This window comes from Astyanax mexicanus, chromosome 1 (assembly GCF_023375975.1).
Source record: "Astyanax mexicanus isolate ESR-SI-001 chromosome 1, AstMex3_surface, whole genome shotgun sequence".
NCBI lineage: Eukaryota > Metazoa > Chordata > Actinopteri > Characiformes > Acestrorhamphidae > Astyanax > Astyanax mexicanus.
The window spans coordinates 87,134,442-87,152,957 of NC_064408.1; the positions used below are offsets into that span (position 1 = coordinate 87,134,442).

General features: G+C 36.1%; 1 protein-coding gene across 1 annotated transcript; it reads left to right on the plus strand.

Annotated features, from left to right (window-relative positions):
- The first annotated feature begins 4,299 nt into the window (after positions 1 to 4,299).
- On the plus strand, positions 4,300 to 17,711 carry kcnk5b (potassium channel, subfamily K, member 5b). Its single transcript, XM_007252922.4, has 5 exons — positions 4,300 to 4,933; positions 11,130 to 11,241; positions 11,748 to 11,914; positions 14,024 to 14,192; positions 14,794 to 17,711. Exons 1-5 carry the CDS (start codon positions 4,748 to 4,750, stop codon positions 15,498 to 15,500), a joined length of 1,341 nt encoding a protein of 446 aa, XP_007252984.2. The 5' UTR covers positions 4,300 to 4,747; the 3' UTR covers positions 15,501 to 17,711.
- The last annotated feature ends 805 nt before the right edge of the window (positions 17,712 to 18,516 follow it).

Sequence of the window (18,516 nt, forward strand, 5' to 3'; positions counted from 1 at the left end):
AGATGCAGAATTGTGTGAGTGGGGAATCTTGTTTGTTACTAAAATGTAAGCATGTATAAAACATGTTAATTGAATGTATATTGTGTGATAGCAACATGAATTGTATGAACAGTATAGTCCCCAACAGACCGACGTTGTGTTAAGTGTATTTAGAGTTTTGAAAATGTGACTACAGATTGGACAAAAGCATGTTAGCGACTGTAATTTTTTTTTTAATGAATTTTTCAGTCCCATAGCAACCACCTAGCAACACCCTAGCAACCACCTGGTATACTGTAGCAACCAACTTGCAACACCATAGTTATCACCTAGTAAGTGCCACAGAATTAAATCAAAGCAACGACTAACTCCTCTACAATACCACAACACTTAATACTTCTTAACACCATAGCAAAAGTCTAGTAACAACTGGCTGGGATACCGTAGCAACATCGTAGCTACCATCTATCAACACCATAACATCCACCAAGGATACACACTAAGACAAATAGGTACAGATTACTTAAAAGAGTACAAAGCTTATCACTATATTGAGGTACAATAGAGTACTATTCAGTGAAAGTATTTTTTGTACCCATGTTTTTTTGTACCAGTAAAGATTATAAACATTATAAACATTATTATCAACTGAATATGTGTCAAAGACTTGATAATCCAAAATTGTCTGGCAAGTCAAGTCAAGCCAAGTCAAGTAGTTTTATTGACAATGCTGCATATGTACTGGACATACAGATAATTGAAGTCACTCTTTTCCCCAAAGTTACAAAAAGTACAGCAAGGTAAGATTAAAATAAAATAAAATATAAGATAACAAATAAGATATAAATGAAAGAATGTACAACATGTACAATACAACAAGGTCAAAGATATAGACATACGAGAGACAAGAGACACAAGACAGTGATGGAGGATTAAAGAAGGAATGGCAGTACCAGTATTAACAAAACATGTACAAACAGTTGTCCAAATATAGGGCTAACATGTATATTTATTAAAATGTAAAATCATAACGAATTTATATATTATAATATACTAATTATAACAAATAAAAATGTATAATTAAAATATATATTGTTTATTAATACAGTAATACAGAATACCAAATATAAATTTTGGCTGGTTAAATGGTACAAATATGTACTTTCTGCTGTTAGTAAAGACTTTGTACTTTAGAGAGAACACATCTGACCCTGTAAATATTATACCTTAGAGTACAAGAAAGTACTTATATATTACCTCTCTTTTTTAGTGTGTAGAAACCACACATTTTGCTCTTTTCTTATGTAGTATCATAATGTCATAATGGACTAATCTGACTATTGTAATAAAGGTGAAATAAGAAAATTATTGTTCCGTTGTTGTGTTTATTAATGTCTTATAAAGGGCTCTGGTGTTGTGAGAGACACTGGGTCCTGCTCAGGGAAAACACATGGTCGTGTGCTTCCTGGAAGTAAGGAAAATAAGATCACTTTAATTACTCCACCAACCACATCTGGCAGCCCGGTTGAGGGGCAGATCTGTGTGAATGGAGGACGGCGAGCGGGTTTCCTTCACCAGCATTCGGAAAAACAGGAAAGCTGTCCGACTCTTCAAGGTGGAACTCGGAGATGGCTTAATATTCCTTTCCCACAGTCAAACAAAGAAACAAACAATAAACAACAAATCTGTTAACAGAAACACACACGCGAGGGCAAAGGCACACACGTTAGAAAGACGAGCAACGCCTCAGGACACAGATTCAAATTACTGAGTACAAAAGAGTTACTGTTTGTGTGAGGGGGTATATGTGTTGTACATGTGCAAAATGTGTGTGTGGAAAATGAAAGAGCAAAATAAAGACAGAAGCCAAAAAAAAGCAGAGAAGCAGAGTGGAGGATAAGAATTGAAAGGAGATACTGTACTTTGGTGACAGATTGTGAGATGTTTTAACTGCAAATGTACATCTTTGTATTCATGCAAACCATAAACTCATGCAGACACAGTCCAGCATCTTTAGATTTAAATGGTAAAATCAACCATCAGAAAGAAGGAAAACATTTGATTGATCAGTGATTTAGCATGAGGTTTGTTTCCTGGTGTAAGATGGGTCAAGGGGATTTTCTGACCTACTTATATCGATTGGTTAGGTTTATTGATTTTAACACAAAAATATTTTATGATCAATAAAACAATTAAGTAATTTGTACTGTGATAAAGCAGGCCGAGTGTATGTAGCTCACCCTCATCCTTAGCCATTTCCACCTTTTATCAGGCAGAGATACATGTGGTTTTAACAATTTGTTTATTTTAAACAAAACGTTCAGTTAGTAGTTAGTAGTAGTATTAGCAGTAGTGGTAGAACTAGCCAGTAGTTGTAGTTGTGGCAGTATTGGTAGTAAGAGCTACAATAGTAGTACTGGAAGTACTAGTAGTAGTAGAAATCGTAGTCATAGTTTCAAAGGTGAGATTATTTGCAGTAGTGGTGGTAGTACCAGGATTAGTTTAAGTATGAAATGTAGAAATAATAGGAGTAGTTAGAAGTTGTAGTATTGGAAGTAATACTTGTACTAGTTGAAATAGCAGTGTAGAAGTATTAGTAGTTGTTGTAAAGGTGGCAGAGTATTTGTTTAAGTGGTAGGAGTAGCAGTATTAGTACTAGTGTTAGTAGTAAGGATAGGAGCAGCTGGTGGTTGTAGTAGAGGTAGTTTTATTAGTAGTTGTTGTAGAAGTGAAGAGTATTTGTAGTAGGAGAAGGAGAAGCAGTATTAGTACTAGTATTAGTAGTAATGATATGAGCAGCTGGTAGTTGTAGTAGAGGTAGTTTTATTAGTAGTAGTTGTAGAAGTAGGGAGTATTTATAGTAGTATTAGTACTAGTATTAGTAGAAATGATAGGAGTAGCTGGTATTTTTAGAAGCTGTAGTTTCATTAGTAGTAGTTGTAGAAGTACAGAGTATTTGTAGAAGTATAAGTACTAGTGTTAGTAGTAATGATAGGAGTAGCTGGTAGTTTTAGTAGAGGTAGTTTCATTAGTATTAGTTGTAGAAGTAGGAAGTATTTGTAGAAGTATTAGTACTAGTATTAGTAGTAATGATAGGAGTAGCTGGTATTTGTAGTAAAGGTAGTTTTATTAGTATTAGTTGTAGAAGTGGGAGTATTTGTAGTAGTATTAGTACTAGTGTTAGTAGTAATGATAGGAGCAGCTGGTAGTTGTAGTAGAGGTAGTTTTATTAGTAGTTGTAGAAGTGGGGAGTATTTGTAGTAGAATTAGTACTAGTGTTAGTAGTAATGACAGGAGTAGCTGGTAGTTGTAGTAAAGGTAGTTTTATTAGTATTATTTGAAGAAGTGGGGAGTATTTGTAGAAGAATTTGTACTAGTATTAGTAGTATGATAGAAGTAGCTGGTAATTGTAGTAGGTGTAGTTTTATTAGTAGTAGTTGTACAAGTGGGGAGTATTAGTACTAGTATTAGTAGTAATGATAGGAGTAGCTGATAGCTGTAGTAGATATAGTTTTATTAGTAGTAGTTGTAGAGGAGGGAAGTATTTGTAGTAGTATTTTTACTAGTATTAGCTGTAGTAGAGGTAGTTTTACTAGTAGTAGTTGTAGAGGTGTAGAAGTTTTAGGCACCTAAGCAAATTACACTAATCCATTTATCTTAGCAATACAAGTGTTTTTGTCTGAGTAAAAAAAAGCATCATGTATGATTTAAAATAAATTCCAAATAAACATAAATACAGTAAAAGGTAACAAGAATTTCTCATTTTTAGATAAGTGGGTTGTACCTGAGCCAAGCTGTAGAACAAAGTTTAGTTCCACACTTCTCCTAGATGCCCTGAGCCAGCATGTGCATGTTCAGTTCCATCAGCAGCTCACCCAATTTACCAAAATTGGTGTTGATAGGACAAGAACTAGAAATAACACTTTTAAACTCAGACGAGAAGAGATTAGGAGATGTTTTAAGTGCTGTAAAGCACTGCTTTTTGTAAATTGCTGTTTTTATTGTAATGCTGGTGTTTTACTGAGCTTTTTACTGTTTTACTGCCCAGATGAGAAGCTTTTTCTTTACAACAAATTTCCACAGGTGCCTAAAACATTTGCACTATACTGTATTTTTAGTAGGAGTGGCAGTATTAGTACTAGTATTAGTAATATTGACAGGAGTAGCTGTTAGTTGTAGTAGTTTTATTAGTATTAGTTGCAGAAGTACACAAGTTGTAGCAGCAGTTTTAGTGGAAGTACAGTGTCTGGCCTTGTGCTAGCAGTCTGGGTAAAGCTGTGGGGCGTGTTCAGGCATGTGTGGGTGTGGTTTCTGTGTTGTGTAGTGTGCTGGCTGCCTTTGATTGTGGAAAGTTGAGCTGAGCAGCTGGATGAGTTTACTGATCCTGATCTCTCCCTCAGAGGAACAATATTGAGGAAGTCCTGATTCAAAGAAAGATCATTACTTTTTTCTCTCAGTAAAACTTCACCTGGTTCCACAGCCCTCCAGGTGAGGAGGTGTCTCCTGGGGTGGATCACTCCTGAGTGGTCGGCTCTTACTTGTTCTTCAAGACTTTTCCAGACTTTGGTTCACATTACCAGTCTGACCAGAACACGTGCCTCTATCTTCACGCTCCCGCGTTTTAAAAGGCACATAGGACACGAGGAGTCGCGAGGAGCCGCGCAGCCTGGCGTCAACAAAGAGTAACGAAACTTTCCCCGCAGTGGAGAGAGCAGTTCACAGCCTCGATGGTCTTTAGGGGTTCTGAGCTGGTCAGAAAGCTCGTGGCATGGCTGATAAAGGCTCGGTTCTGACTTCAGTCATCATCTTCTACCTATCCATCGGAGCTGCTATATTCCAGATCCTGGAGGAGCCCAGCTGGAAGGCTGCAGTGGAGGAGTACAAGCAGCAGAAAAACCTTCTCCTGCAGAAATACCACTGCCTCAGCAAGCAGGACCTCGACAGCATTATTGAGGTACTTAAAGCCACGGGTTTTGAGAATGAAGATTCCGTTCCACCTTAAACGGTGCTGGAAAACTTTGTTGGACAGCCTTCAAAAGTTAAAATAGACTATTTTAAGGAGTGTAATTTCCTCACGCATTTTAAGTTATATGTAAAAAATATATTAGTTATGCAAATGTCACCCTGAGGGCCAATGTAGCACCGCTTTTTTTTAAGGTGGAACAGAAATTCCGATTGAGCGGACTTTAGTTAACTAGCGTGTTTAGACTGTGTGTTGGCGCTAGTTAGTTAGCTAAGTTAATTAACTATTTAGCTAGAGTATTTTCTTAGAAGTTCTTTAAATAACGACATCTTAAACAATGAATCTTTTTTGACTATATTAAAGTGAAACAAAACATTAAAAAATAGTAAAAACTTAATTTAATAGATTTTTATAGTTTTTTTTATTATGTAATAAAAATAAATAAATTAGGTTGGTTTATAATTCGTTATTAATTTACATAAAATTACACCTAATTTTCTCATAATTCAACATAAAAATAATGACAGTAAGCTAAGTTATCTAAAATACGTAAAAAAAAAATTAAAACGTTAAAAAATATTAATACATGCCAGATCACTATTTTTTAAACAAAAAAAGAAAATAATTTCTGAAAATAGTAACGACATTTTCTTAAAAATTAAATGTAGCATTCTAAAATGTCCCATTTTCTAAAAAAATATGTATAGTATCTCAAAATAATGTTAAATTTTCTCATAATTAATGTAGTATTTTAAAACAAAAACTTTCCTCATACAATCTGTGCATTATATCACAACAGTGATTTATTTTATCAGAAAGTCTGTGGATTATTTTAAAACAATAACTTATTTATAAAATGTAGTATCTCAAAGTTGGCACATATTACTGACAAGTCCAATTGTTACTCATTTCCTCATACATTTAATGTAGTTTCTTAAATCAGTGTCTAACTTCTATAAAAATTCAATATAGTATCTTAAAATAATGACAAGCTAATTTCCTTACCATAATGCTTACCAGTGTATCTCGGAGTAAGGACTATTTTTCTCAAAAGCTCTGTGTAGTTTCTCAAAATAGATATTTGTCTCAAATATTTAAGTTATTATCTCTAGAAAAAATATATGTTCTCTGTAAATTAATTTTCAACATGATTTATTGTTTTGATATAATATTGTCATAAATATTTTGTTCCAGTGACCTGAATAAACTTGAATGAATAAACTTTAACTTATTGTGTCTTAAAACTTTTAAAGGTGCTGAGTTAAGGTAGGCTTGGGTAATAGGTCTTATACTGTGAGTGTAGCTTCATTTTTGTTCCCTGCCTGATGATGCAACCTAACAAGCTGGGACACAATCCTAGTCCTACACACACAAACCTGTAATTATAGGGGGGCAGGGCAGGAAAATGTACCCAGAAGGCATAATTGGTAAAAATTAGTTGTTTACAATTACTGGAAATGTAACACTAGAACACATGCTCTGCACTTACTTGAATGAATAGAATACTTAGAACAGTAGAACAGAATAGTAATAAAACTCGAACTTGGCTAAATAACATAAATCGAACACATGCCAATGCAATGGAGCTTCTTACTCCAACTACCACTATGACTGATGTTTGTTATTGTTCTTCTATTTTATACAGAACTCAATTTCAATCAGGTAGGAGGTTACAGCAGCTATATTCCAAACAAAATAAACATTGCATTATTTCTTTAATATTTAAATACAAGTTTACTTTTTTCCTGTTTAATAAGTTTAAGTTGTTACTATTATATTGAGGCTAGAAAATTACAAAAAACTATTATCCAAAAATAATTTGGAAACTAAATAAATCATATTAAAAAAAATTAAGATAATACATTGTTAGATTGAAAAAATCAACATTCATTTTTAGACGCTCAATTCAATTTTTAAAAGAAAATAGTCATTATTCTTTTATTCTATTATTTTTTAACCAGTTTTTTTTTTTGGGGGGGGGATTAGTTAAAAATGAAAAAGTGTCAGGATTTTGAAAATCTGTTCTTTTGAAATACTGTGTAAAATGTTGGACATACTTAATTATCATGACTAATATGGGACTGAGGACAAAGTCCTGACTGATATACTGGGGTTGGGGTGAAAGCTTTACCATTTGAAAAGACTCAGGAGAGTACTGAAGATAATACACATTAATGTGAAAGAGATAATTCACACGTTCACACGGAGTCCAGACTCCTGCTGCATTAATTGCAGTACACTTATCAGTGTGTGATTAACACAGAGTTTACTCTCTCTTAAGGGAGGGCCGCTGGCAGATGTTTAAATTACTTTGCACAGAGGTATTACGTGTGAACTGGGGTGTGTGTGTGTGTTTTGCCACCTAACAGGTCTGGGTTTGAGTTGTGACGTTGCTGGGAGCTTTCGGTGGAAGAATGCTTCTTTTAGAAACAGACTCTGCCGGGGAGGAAGTTGTAAAAGTCTGAGATCATAAATGTGATTCACTTTCCTCCTCCCTTCCTGCTGCTGCTGTTGTTCTGCTGAAATTGTAACCGCAGAGTGGCATGACCTTCAATTAGCTTCAGTTAATCTGAACCTGTCCTCTGTTCTGCACTTCAGACTGGACAGTGCGAATCTGCTCCTCTCTAGACAAAAGCACGTCTTATTCATTACGTGGACAAAAGAGCCGTGCCAATTGCAGGGTGGATCCCACAGATCAAAACACACTAACCACGCAGTGTACGATAATGGAATGTCCAGGCTGAGTGCGCCAACCAATCAGTGTATAACAGCACTGTTGACTGTGATATGATTCATCTATTCATCTAAACCATGTGTAAAGCAGAGCAGCACAGAACCTAATTCAATCAATAGTATAGTTATTGTAGCTCCTTAAAATGCAGGCATTTTGTTCATTTAATGTTTAAACATATTTAGAGTATGAATATGTTAAAATACAATATTAAATATCTTATATATCAGTAATTAACATAAATTACTCTATATCTACAATATACTATTATTCTCCATTATTTGTTCAGTGTCTGTTAAAATTTTTGAGTATCTAATATGAATTAATAAATTATAATTAATTAACTGTTTATAATAATTTCACAGCAATACAACAAAATTCAGCTTTTTCCACCTATTTAACCCTTTAATTAAAGACTAGCACACACACACACTTGTGATTATGGGCAGTAAAAACACACCCAGAGCAGGAGGCAGCCACCTCAGTATACAAGGAGCAATTGGGGGTTATGCTCCCGGCTCAAGGGCGCCTCAGCCGTGACCATTGAGGGCAGATAAAGGGCTGTTTGTTAATTCCCCCACCAACCCCCCAAACACCGCTTTTCTAACCTTTATGCTACTGCTGCTAGAAGTCTAGTGTGTGTTAAGAATTTTTAAGCTTCCACCATAGATTCAACATCCACTAGGAATTTATTTGTATATACCATAGGTTATTCAGTAACAAAGGTTTTTTTTCTTTTATTTATGCTAAATTATTTTGTGCTCACTATAAATTCTTAATTAGTAGGGGTGTGCCATATCATATCGTACTCGATAATATCTGGAGCATTTTTGAATATTGTGAACGATATATACCCTGAAATATCGTCCCATATCATCCACCCCTAATAATCACATCAGGGTACTACTTTTTTCTGTTTTTAGCAAATAAGAAAAATTCACACTATTCTCATTTCTTATTATATATCTACTAGAGACAGATTATATTTGTCCAGTATGATTCATTTTACTTTAATTCTGGATATATAGAGATATGTGGAGTGCATTTTTAGTATCATGACTTTGTGGATTATTGACTTCTATTACAAATCTGATAAAATTGTTGTATTTTTAGTATCTCAGTTAGGGGTGTGTCATATCATATCATATGCCATAATAACATTTAATTTTCATTTTGTTTCAGTAGTGTATTGAATAGATTGAATAGGTATTTTTAATTCAGTGTTTTGTCGTCAAGAGTATCATTATCGCAAAAATACCATGAAATATTGTGATATTATTTTGTGGCCATAACGCCCACCTCTACCCTATAGATTACTCAATATTCACTTTTTATTCAGTAACTACTATGATTTTTTATTAACTACTAACTTATTCAGTAACTAATGTAACTATCATTTTTTCACCATCTATTTTAAATCATTCAGTACTTTCTGTCAGTTATGAACAAGAATTATTCAGTACCCACTATGGATTATTCAATATCGCTTTAGGGTTACTAAAGATGAAGGTAATTAGTGCACATTTTTTGTGTGAAATATTCTGCATCTACAATTAATTATTTATCTACATTAAATTATTTAACTAGTTTCCACTATTCAATAGTAAGGGTTCAGTGTTCACTAGTGTTTTATGTGTGAAAATGTTGTTGAATATTCCGATATCGATGTGAAACAGGATGAATTAAAGTTCTAAATTAATTTAAGAACCTCAATTTTTTTTCAGGGACTGGTTTGCCTGCAGTAATTTTCCCTCACTATGCCTCACTCTACCTCATTTTACCTTACATTGTCTCCTCTGTTGCTGCTTGTGGATAATGTTATTGTAGCTTTTTTGATGTATGAAATGTCAAACTCATATCACAATAATGTTAAAAAATATTCTTTATCTCAAAGCCCTAATGAAATATTTCTTGTATGGCTCGCATACCCTACCCCTAACAGTGAGCCTGTTGTTTCTTTCAGTTGTTTTTACACATACAAACACGTTATACATGCTAAACATTTCCACAGAACAGCAAACACGAATGTTTACATGAACCTCCTCACCCCCTCTTCCTCTTAAAAACTTATAGAGCTGCTATATTTACACTCAGTTCACATTTTATGAGCTCCACCTGCCTTATAGCTCCAGTATACACTGTAGGGTGTACAGTTACAGGCTGGAGCTCCACCTGCTACTGCAGTTTATCAGCCCCCCCTCCACCCTATTTATCACGGCTCAGTTTCAGTTGCACAGTTCTAGCAGTGATACTCTAGCAGCAGTAATCAGTACGGCCTTTAAAACAGACTAAACAAATAAACAGTGAGTAGAAACAGGCAGGGCTTGATATCTGCCCACTCTAAAGGCACACCTACAGGAAACGAATACAATGTACAACTGACTGACCACTAACAGATTTACATCAGAGGAATCCAGATTTAGCTTCAGACCTTCAGTCTCAGACATTATCATCATCATTCACATCCTGTGGAAATGGATAAATCAGGGATGATAACTGTGTTTACTGTGTGTGTGGGAGGGCAGCGAAGTCTTAAGAGTTTTTGAGTTGTGTTTGTTTACTGATAATTTTGTTGATTACGCACACACACATATTGTCAGTCTCTCTTAGAGTTTGTGAACTTGAGATTGTAAGAATTCATAGTAGTTCGGTAAATCCTCACCTTATTCACAAGGGTAGGTAATTTGTTTTTGACCTCCTTTGCAATTAAGTTTTCAAAAAAAAACCTAAAAGTCTGGACCAGAGTCTAAACCATGACTTATGTGTTTGTTGTATTGTACACATTTAATTCGGTTAGTTTTGGTTTCACATCTTTTGAGTTGTTAGTTGTGGAGCTGTTCACACCACACAATTGGTTGTGCTGTAATTGTGAGTCCTTCGGATGTTAAGGCTTTCACACTACATGACTGATCGGCGAAATGTGGTCCCAAATGACACACTTTTTTTGCTGTGGGAAATCGCAGACTCACCGACTGCTCTACAGAAACACGTTTATCACTTCAGGACTAAACACACAAGAACTAGCAATAGAGGGTGAAGAATACCACATGCCCCCTCAAACACATGTGAATTCAGCCACCACCTCTTTTCGAAGTAGCATGTACGCTCGGAGGAAAGCGCAACAACTTAATACCAATACATCAGGCACCTTGTGCTGATTGACATCACCCCAGATAGGGCAATCGTACTTTCTAAACTATGAAGGAACTGATCGATTCAAAAACTGATGCTTTAATTTATGTAAACATGAAGTGGAATTGGGTGTGGCTTGCCATAAAAGTGAGCAGGAAGGGGTGTGACCTAAACATGTGAGGTGGGCCTGTGCGTAGGGTCAAAACACTTTAAATATTGAAAACCAAACTCAGTTTTACACATCAAAAGTCACGTTTATTCCTGGCAATGTTAGACTCCAGTAATTGCTATTCTCTAATTCATTCTACACCCTTTTTACTGCAGGTTGTGGCTAAAGCAGCAGGTCAGGGTGTGACCATCACAGGAGAAAACCATTTCAACAACTGGTCATGGCAGAATGCTGTAATCTTTGCTGCAACAATCATCACCACTATCGGTAAGACACCTGGGCTTATATATTACATTTTAAAATATTATTAGATTATGAGTCATTAAAACATTAGTTTTAATGACTCACCACTGTCGCACATGATTATTACATAATGACCTGGTTGCAATAATTTCAGCTGACTGTTTGTTTCACATCCATTTTTGTCAGGAAATCAAGAATTGAGAGCATTGTCATTACCTGGACTAAAATAAAGTTACATGAAAAAACACAAATGTCTAATGAATATGACATTCTGTAAATATGCCCATAATTACAGACACACTAGTAAATGTTATTGTCCTATTCAGTAAATATATAAACAAATAAATGTTAAAAGATTCAGGTCAACAAATAAGTTCCCATAAGTTTTGTTTAATTGTAATATTATACAAGTTGGCTAATACTGCAATAAATAAGCAAGGCTTTAACAACATAATGTCATACAATGAACTGAGGATAATTTGTGTGATGACTAGTGATCTACATTACCCAAAACGTGTGTGTTTTTCCAGGTTATGGAAATGTTTCTCCAAAGACGGTGGGAGGACGGGTGTTTTGTATCCTGTTTGGGCTCTCCGGGATCCCGCTCTGTCTCACCTGGATCAGTGAGCTGGGCACATTTTTTGGAAGCAGAGCAAAACGCCTTAGTCAAGTGCTGCTCCATAAAGGTCTCAGCGTGGTACGTCACCCCAATCAGGCTAAACACTCGCATCCCTGTTTGGACTATTACCACCATACACACTTAACAGATCTAAAAGGGTTTAGAAGAAGTTTTTATTCAGGATAGACCATAAATAGACAATCTGTTAGCTAAATATTTTTGTATCTATAGGTATATAAACCTGCAGGTGCAAACACAACCAAGCCCCAATTAAATTTGATTTAAATCTGATCACTTAAACCCTTTCAGGATGTCTGAGACACATTTAGCCAACCAAAACAATATTACAATCCAAATACCCCTCAGCACAATTATATGTTCTTTCCTATACAATCAAAATGATTCCTGCTTTGACCTAAGTCCCAAATTTATACAAACACTACAAATGTGCACATGCTGTAGAACCAAAACCTTGAAAAATGTGGGTGTCCCCTATCAAAGTAAAGTAGACTATGACAACAAGGCCTGCGTGTAGGATCAAAACAAAACAAAAAACAATACAATCACAGCACCTTTGCTTGTGTTGTGCTGCTGCTCATGCTGAGCGTCACCTGCTGATAATGAGTAGGGTTTTTGAACCCTGGTATGCTGTGAAGCTACAGCATCTTTTTCTCATCGTCAGAATTAGGGCTGCCACAAACGATTATTTTTATAGTCGACTAATCACCGATTATTTTTTATGATTAGTCGACTAATCGGATCATACGTTAATTGAATATAAAACACAGTTTATCACAATAGAATGCAGCTGCTATTATACAACCAACATTAGATTTCAGCTATATGCTAACTAAAAATAAAAACAATTAAAATCATAGTTCATTAAACCTTTAATGAAATATGCAGCTTGTTTACTTATTTTACTGTTTAGCATAAAGTGTAAACAACTGTGTAAAATAAGGATAAGGCACTGGCATTTATGAAACATCTCAACCGTGAGGTTGTTTGAACTATTATGAAAAAAAAGTGTATTAATAAAAAATGCCTCTCTGTTCAGATATTGTGTACATTACACAGGGCAGCGGTCTGCACAGATCTGATTGGCAGAGGAGAGCGTTTGGTGATTTTACACCACACATGACTGATCTGTGAGTTTACTGCACCGAAAAGCACTGAAAACAGAAGCCACTGTCAGAATGAAATCCTTCTCTGTAGTTTATCGGTTTGGGACGGCATTTGTGACAACGTCTGGGTCCGGATCCGGATCGCGGTCCGCCTATTAGTGACCTCTGTTTTAAAGCTATCAAGATGAGTAAGTTAAGTACTAAGTTAACGCTCTGTTTACGCTAATTTTAGCAGCTAAATAGCAATTTAGCTTCTTCATCATTTAATCAGCCACAACATGCCTCCTTTTCAGGTGCTTGTGCATCGCGGTTGTGCTGCCGAGGAAGGCAAGTTCTTCATTGCAGATATTGCATTGCACGCGTTTCACTTTTATTTTCTTGGTGATCCCACACTTTTGAGTTCTGTAGCGGGGTAGCCATGAAACCAGAGCCTGTCTGTATAATGTCCTGAGATGTCGTCCACTACCTACCCTGGTTTCCACTACTGCGCATGTGCGTCCAGGACAGAAAGGCAGTCGCAGCAGTTTGGAGAGAAAAACAAAGAAAAAAAAAAAAAAAACAACTAATCGACTATTAAATTAGTCGTCGACTATTTTAATAGTCGACATAATCGTGACTAGTCGACTAATCGTGGCAGCCCTAGTCAGAATAAAGATTCTTGTGTTCCTCCCCTTACCTCTTAATGAGTGTAGGAAGTGTTGTACAGCTCAGGGTGTTCACTAATCATTAATATTAGGCGTTTGCATATGGATTTTGTTGATTTGACTACAATTTTTCCTTTGTTACATAAGTTCAAGTTCTGGGTTTTTCTGCCCTGCAAGCCGTAGCATGGCAGAAATGTGGCTATGGGCTGCTCTGGTGCTGGGGAAAACATTAAATCCAATAGGGATAAGCGTACAGCAGCGCTGCTACTGCGTGCAATCTGAAAGCACCTTAATGGGAAATGCTTATGAGTGCCCAGTATCTTATCTGGTTATAGCCCAGATACTAGTTACATAAATCAAGCATTTGTAATGGATATCTAAAAATGATGTACTGATCTTTGCTTGTACTTGTCTTTTAGAAAAAAGTCCAGTTTATCTGCACAACTGTCTTCCTGCTATGGGGTCTGCTGTTTCACCTGTTAATCCCACCCTTCATCTTTATGGCCGTGGAGCAGTGGACATACCTGGAGGGCCTTTACTTTTGCTTCATCACTCTAACTACCGTCGGATTCGGGGACTATGTAGCAGGTAGCTGTAATATCTAGCTGCTGATTTATAGGAGCACAATGATTGGACAACAGTGTTAATTAGGAAAAACTGTTAAATTATAGGAAGTGTATTTAGATTTAGATTTATTTGTACTGGATGTAGGATATCAAAAGGACATTTTTGGAATGACATTAATTGGATTTCCATAGTAGTTACACCTTTCTCTATAAAGTTTACAAGTGTAGAAAACAATGCCACTGGAAATTCCTGAGCCATTTGTTTTTTTTATGAAGTCACATTTTCCTCTACTCATTCTTGTTTATCTAATCACGTTTTCTGCAAGCTAGGAGTCACATTTCTTTACTATATTGTCCCATCAAAACACTGTATAGGTACACCTCTGTTCACCAATGTAAAAACAGTTCAAATGTAGCCTCAAAGGTACAATATGATCCTTTAGGCCTGGAAGGCATATAATACAAATATGTCTCTAAACTGTCCCTAAACTGAAAGACATTTCTTTGTTGGTAGCGCCCCAGTGACAGTTTTGTAAAAAGAAATTCTGAGAGTGTACAGTAGAGACCTAGGAATGCACGCAAATCTTCATCCATCTGAAACTTTTCTCTTTCTCTGTGTGCAGGCGTGAACACAAACATCCAGTACCAGGCACTGTATCGTTTCTGCGTGGAGATATGGATCTGCATGGGCTTGGCCTGGCTGTCCCTGTTCTTCAGCTGGAACGTCCACATGGTGGTGGAGGCCCACAAGGTGTTGAAGAAAAGGAGGCAGATGCGCCAGAAGATCTCTCCGTACAACATAGACTACGTCCACAAAGGCCCCCTGCCCCATGTCAACAGCATTGTGGATATCTTCAAGTTCATGTCTGAGAAGGGCGAGGACTACAGTGATGTCATCACAGCCATCGGTAAAGCAGAAAAAATGAAGAAGCAGCAGGAAGAGCTGACCCGCTCTAAAAGCTGCAGCGACCTTCTCAAAGAGTTGGTTGTACCACTGGATCAATCTCCTCGGCAAAAGCGACGGTTCAGTATTGGGGACAACGTGTACATGGTCATCTCCCGAGCTAGGGGATCCACCGGTAACCTGGAGGAAAAGCATTCCCTTCCGGAACTAAATAGAGATCCAGAACTTGGATTGGAAAAGACGGAAGCTTTCGAAAGACAGAGGCGCTGTTCATGGAACTCCAAAGAATCCTATACCCCCCTTTTCCAGAACCCCAGGATAATGCTCAACTCTCAGGAGAGCTTAGCAAACCAGAATGAATCCAGATTTTCTGTCATCAAAGTGGAGGAGGCTAATTTGCTAAAAAGTGGCAACGGCCCAGGGTGAAGAAGATTCAGACCAGTGACTAAAAGGCTGTTAATGAGTGGGTTTTCCTCACTGCTAAAATAGCCAAATTAGTTATTCTAAGTTTTAGCTAATTCCTTTAACCCTTAGAAATCACATTTATCGCTGGCGATAACAAGTGCATGCTGTAGTTCTATGGAAATGATTTTTGACTCATAGTTTTACTTAAGCGAGAAGAAACTGTGTGAAAGTTTGAGACTATAAGTGTTTTGTCCATGCCACATTAATGTATGTTGGTCTATAGGGAAGTGCTTTGGTATGAATTTGAAAGCATTATATTGCAGGTAAGAAAATCATCCTTGATATTTTTGCTGGAGTCAGAAGTACAGACTCAAACCGGTCCATACAAAAAGAAATTTAATTGTAAATGTAATTTACTGCATAGATATACATAGTATAGCAATGCAAACATCATAGTTGATGACTTTATGTCTGAGGGTTAGTTAAGTAGATAGGACATAACAGTAGGTTACCAAATAAATACTATTATTTGTTTATTGTTTTTATATGGTATGGAGCCTGTTCTTAAACAATGGGGTACTTGACAAACTGATATGGGACGGGGATCTAGAGTGCGCAGTTTAAGTGTTTACACACTGTTGATCAGGTTCTAGCTTCTAGTCACCAGCAGCGAGTACTAGTCCACATGCTGTGAAAGCAGAGAGCCTTTTAGAGCAACACTGGATTGAAAAACAGTTTTGATGTTAACAGAGTTTTGGCAGAGCCAAAGAGGTTGTTTTGTATATCAGTCAAATGTTCTTTTTCTGCTGATAGGCAAAAGTCTGGTTTATGAGATAAGCCCTGTTTCAGTACTGGTTTCAGTGTGTCCTTGTTCAGATGTCCTTACCATTTCTTTGCAGCCATATGCAACCGTAAAAACTGTTCAGTAATGAATTAACTGAAGCAACATTAGTTAAATAGGAGGTATGTTGACTTGAGCATCTTAGAAATCATTGCAGTCTGACTCATTTTCCTTTTCAGCATTCATTTTTTTCTGTTTCTTAAACATAGTAAGAGAGTGTGTTTTAATTAGTATTTTTCTAATGACTACCGTACAATTCTCCGTACAATTGCTATACTAAATGCTAAGAGCCACAATATGCATGTCCACATTATTAGTGTGTACTATTCACTGTAGAAGACATGGATGACTATTCTATAGAAATGAAGGTGAAATTATCTGCCATGTTGTCAAATTGCCATTAGTAAACTCATTTGGTAAACCCACTCACTACAAATCATGTAATTAAAAATGGCACAATATAGGTCCTGATGTTCTTTTTCAGTCAAGTCTGTCAATCGCGCCATTCCTAAGTCCTAATCTTATAATATAGCATATTAACATTTTAAAAACTGATTTGTGGGGGAAATTATAAAACTGTGGCAATAATAGTGTTGACAAAACTAACTGGGAATTAGACACTGGAGATAGAAAGACAGATGAAATGTTTAGATTACGACAATTAAAACATATGAGGATGAGCTACACATCATCCTGTACCCAGCAAGGAGAGGTTCTAGACCTAATGTGGTTTTACTTTTGCTTTGAATTTTCTACAGTAATTGTTCTGTACCTTTTATATTTATATCATCCATGTATTCATATCCTCCATCCTCTAGTTTTAATCACAGAGAGACACTATTTTTGCACTACATGTCCTTAGTATTTCCTTTCCATGTGTATTGAGAGTACAGAGAGCTGGTCAATCTGTTCAGCCCACTCAAATGAATGTTTGAGTTACCCATGTTTGAGTTTGCTGGCCAACGTGACTCAGCATTCAGATTCCCCCTCTGAGTCAATATGAACATAGATATGTAATACGAGTGCTAACTGGAATTAGCAGTGCTGGGTAGAGTGGCATAGTCTTAAAGGAGAGACACTCTCTTCTGGAAAAAGTCAGACTGAATAAAAGTGACGTGCCTCAGAAAGTATGAACTCATTCTTGTAAATATCCTATTTCATGCTGTAAATACAGCTGTGCAACTTCTCCTTTCTGAGTCAGAACTTTCAGCTGCCGTGATTTATCCTCTTGAAAATCTGTGCTATGCAAGGAAAGCCTAAGGCCAGAAACCTTGTTATTTGACTGACCGATGTAATGCAGTATTTGTGATTTGTTTTACATCCCATGTGCCTTGATTTGTAATGTTAACTAATAATATTATCAACCTAATAAAAAAACAATACATAAGGTTTCACTGTATCAATATTGCCATTCTTTATGTTTATAGTAAACAAGTGTTTTTTACTACTGTTTCTTTTTCATTACACGTTTAGGATTCACCCTGTACAACAGTGAAAGTGTAAATATGTACTTGTGTGTTAAAATGTAGTCAGACTTAAGTTCAGAATCTACAGTAAATAAAACTTTTACAAATAACTGACTTTTTAATCTCATTTAAATATTCTGCAACTAAAATCGTATATCCCTATGATCCTATATTGCTGCTAAGCACTTTAGATCATTATTACAAAAAATATGATTGTCTGAATAATAAAATACACATAATAAATCATACATTTGTTTTATTAGTATAAGAAAGTGTTTTAAAAGTAGACTGATAAATCTGCTTATTCCTGTTAATTTATGTTACAATAATGTTTTTGCACTTTGTGTAAACTGCAGATTTGGTCTGAGTTGCCGACTTTATTTCTTATTTTAAATCCTAAAAAGGCAACCAGAGCCACCTCACTTCAGTTTCTATTTGTGTTTAATCTGATTGGCCAAGCTACTTGAAGCTGCTGGTGTAAAATATATAAGAAAAAATACATTAAATCCAAAACAGATCAGAATGAGCTTTTAATTATGTGTTTTTATAAAAAAAAAAAAAAAAACACTACCATGTCCACTATGAAACAAAATGTTTTGTACCTAGCTACTACACAAAAATGTGTGACAGGTTATTGTGTTTTTGAGTGAGGTACTGCTGTGGCATTACAAAGTGAGGGAGAAGACGTTGTTTGTCATGATGAGATAAACACACTGCGTTCAGGAAATAC

Bases quoted from the DNA above. Each gene is read 5' to 3' on its own strand.
- kcnk5b (XM_007252922.4), top strand. From the start codon at position 4,748: ATGGCTGATAAAGGCTCGGTTCTGACTTCAGTCATCATCTTCTACCTA. The intron at 4,934-11,129 runs GTACTTAAAGCC...TTTTTACTGCAG, and splicing joins ACCTCGACAGCATTATTGAG to GTTGTGGCTAAAGCAGCAGG. The intron at 11,915-14,023 runs GTACGTCACCCC...CTTGTCTTTTAG, and splicing joins TCCATAAAGGTCTCAGCGTG to AAAAAAGTCCAGTTTATCTG.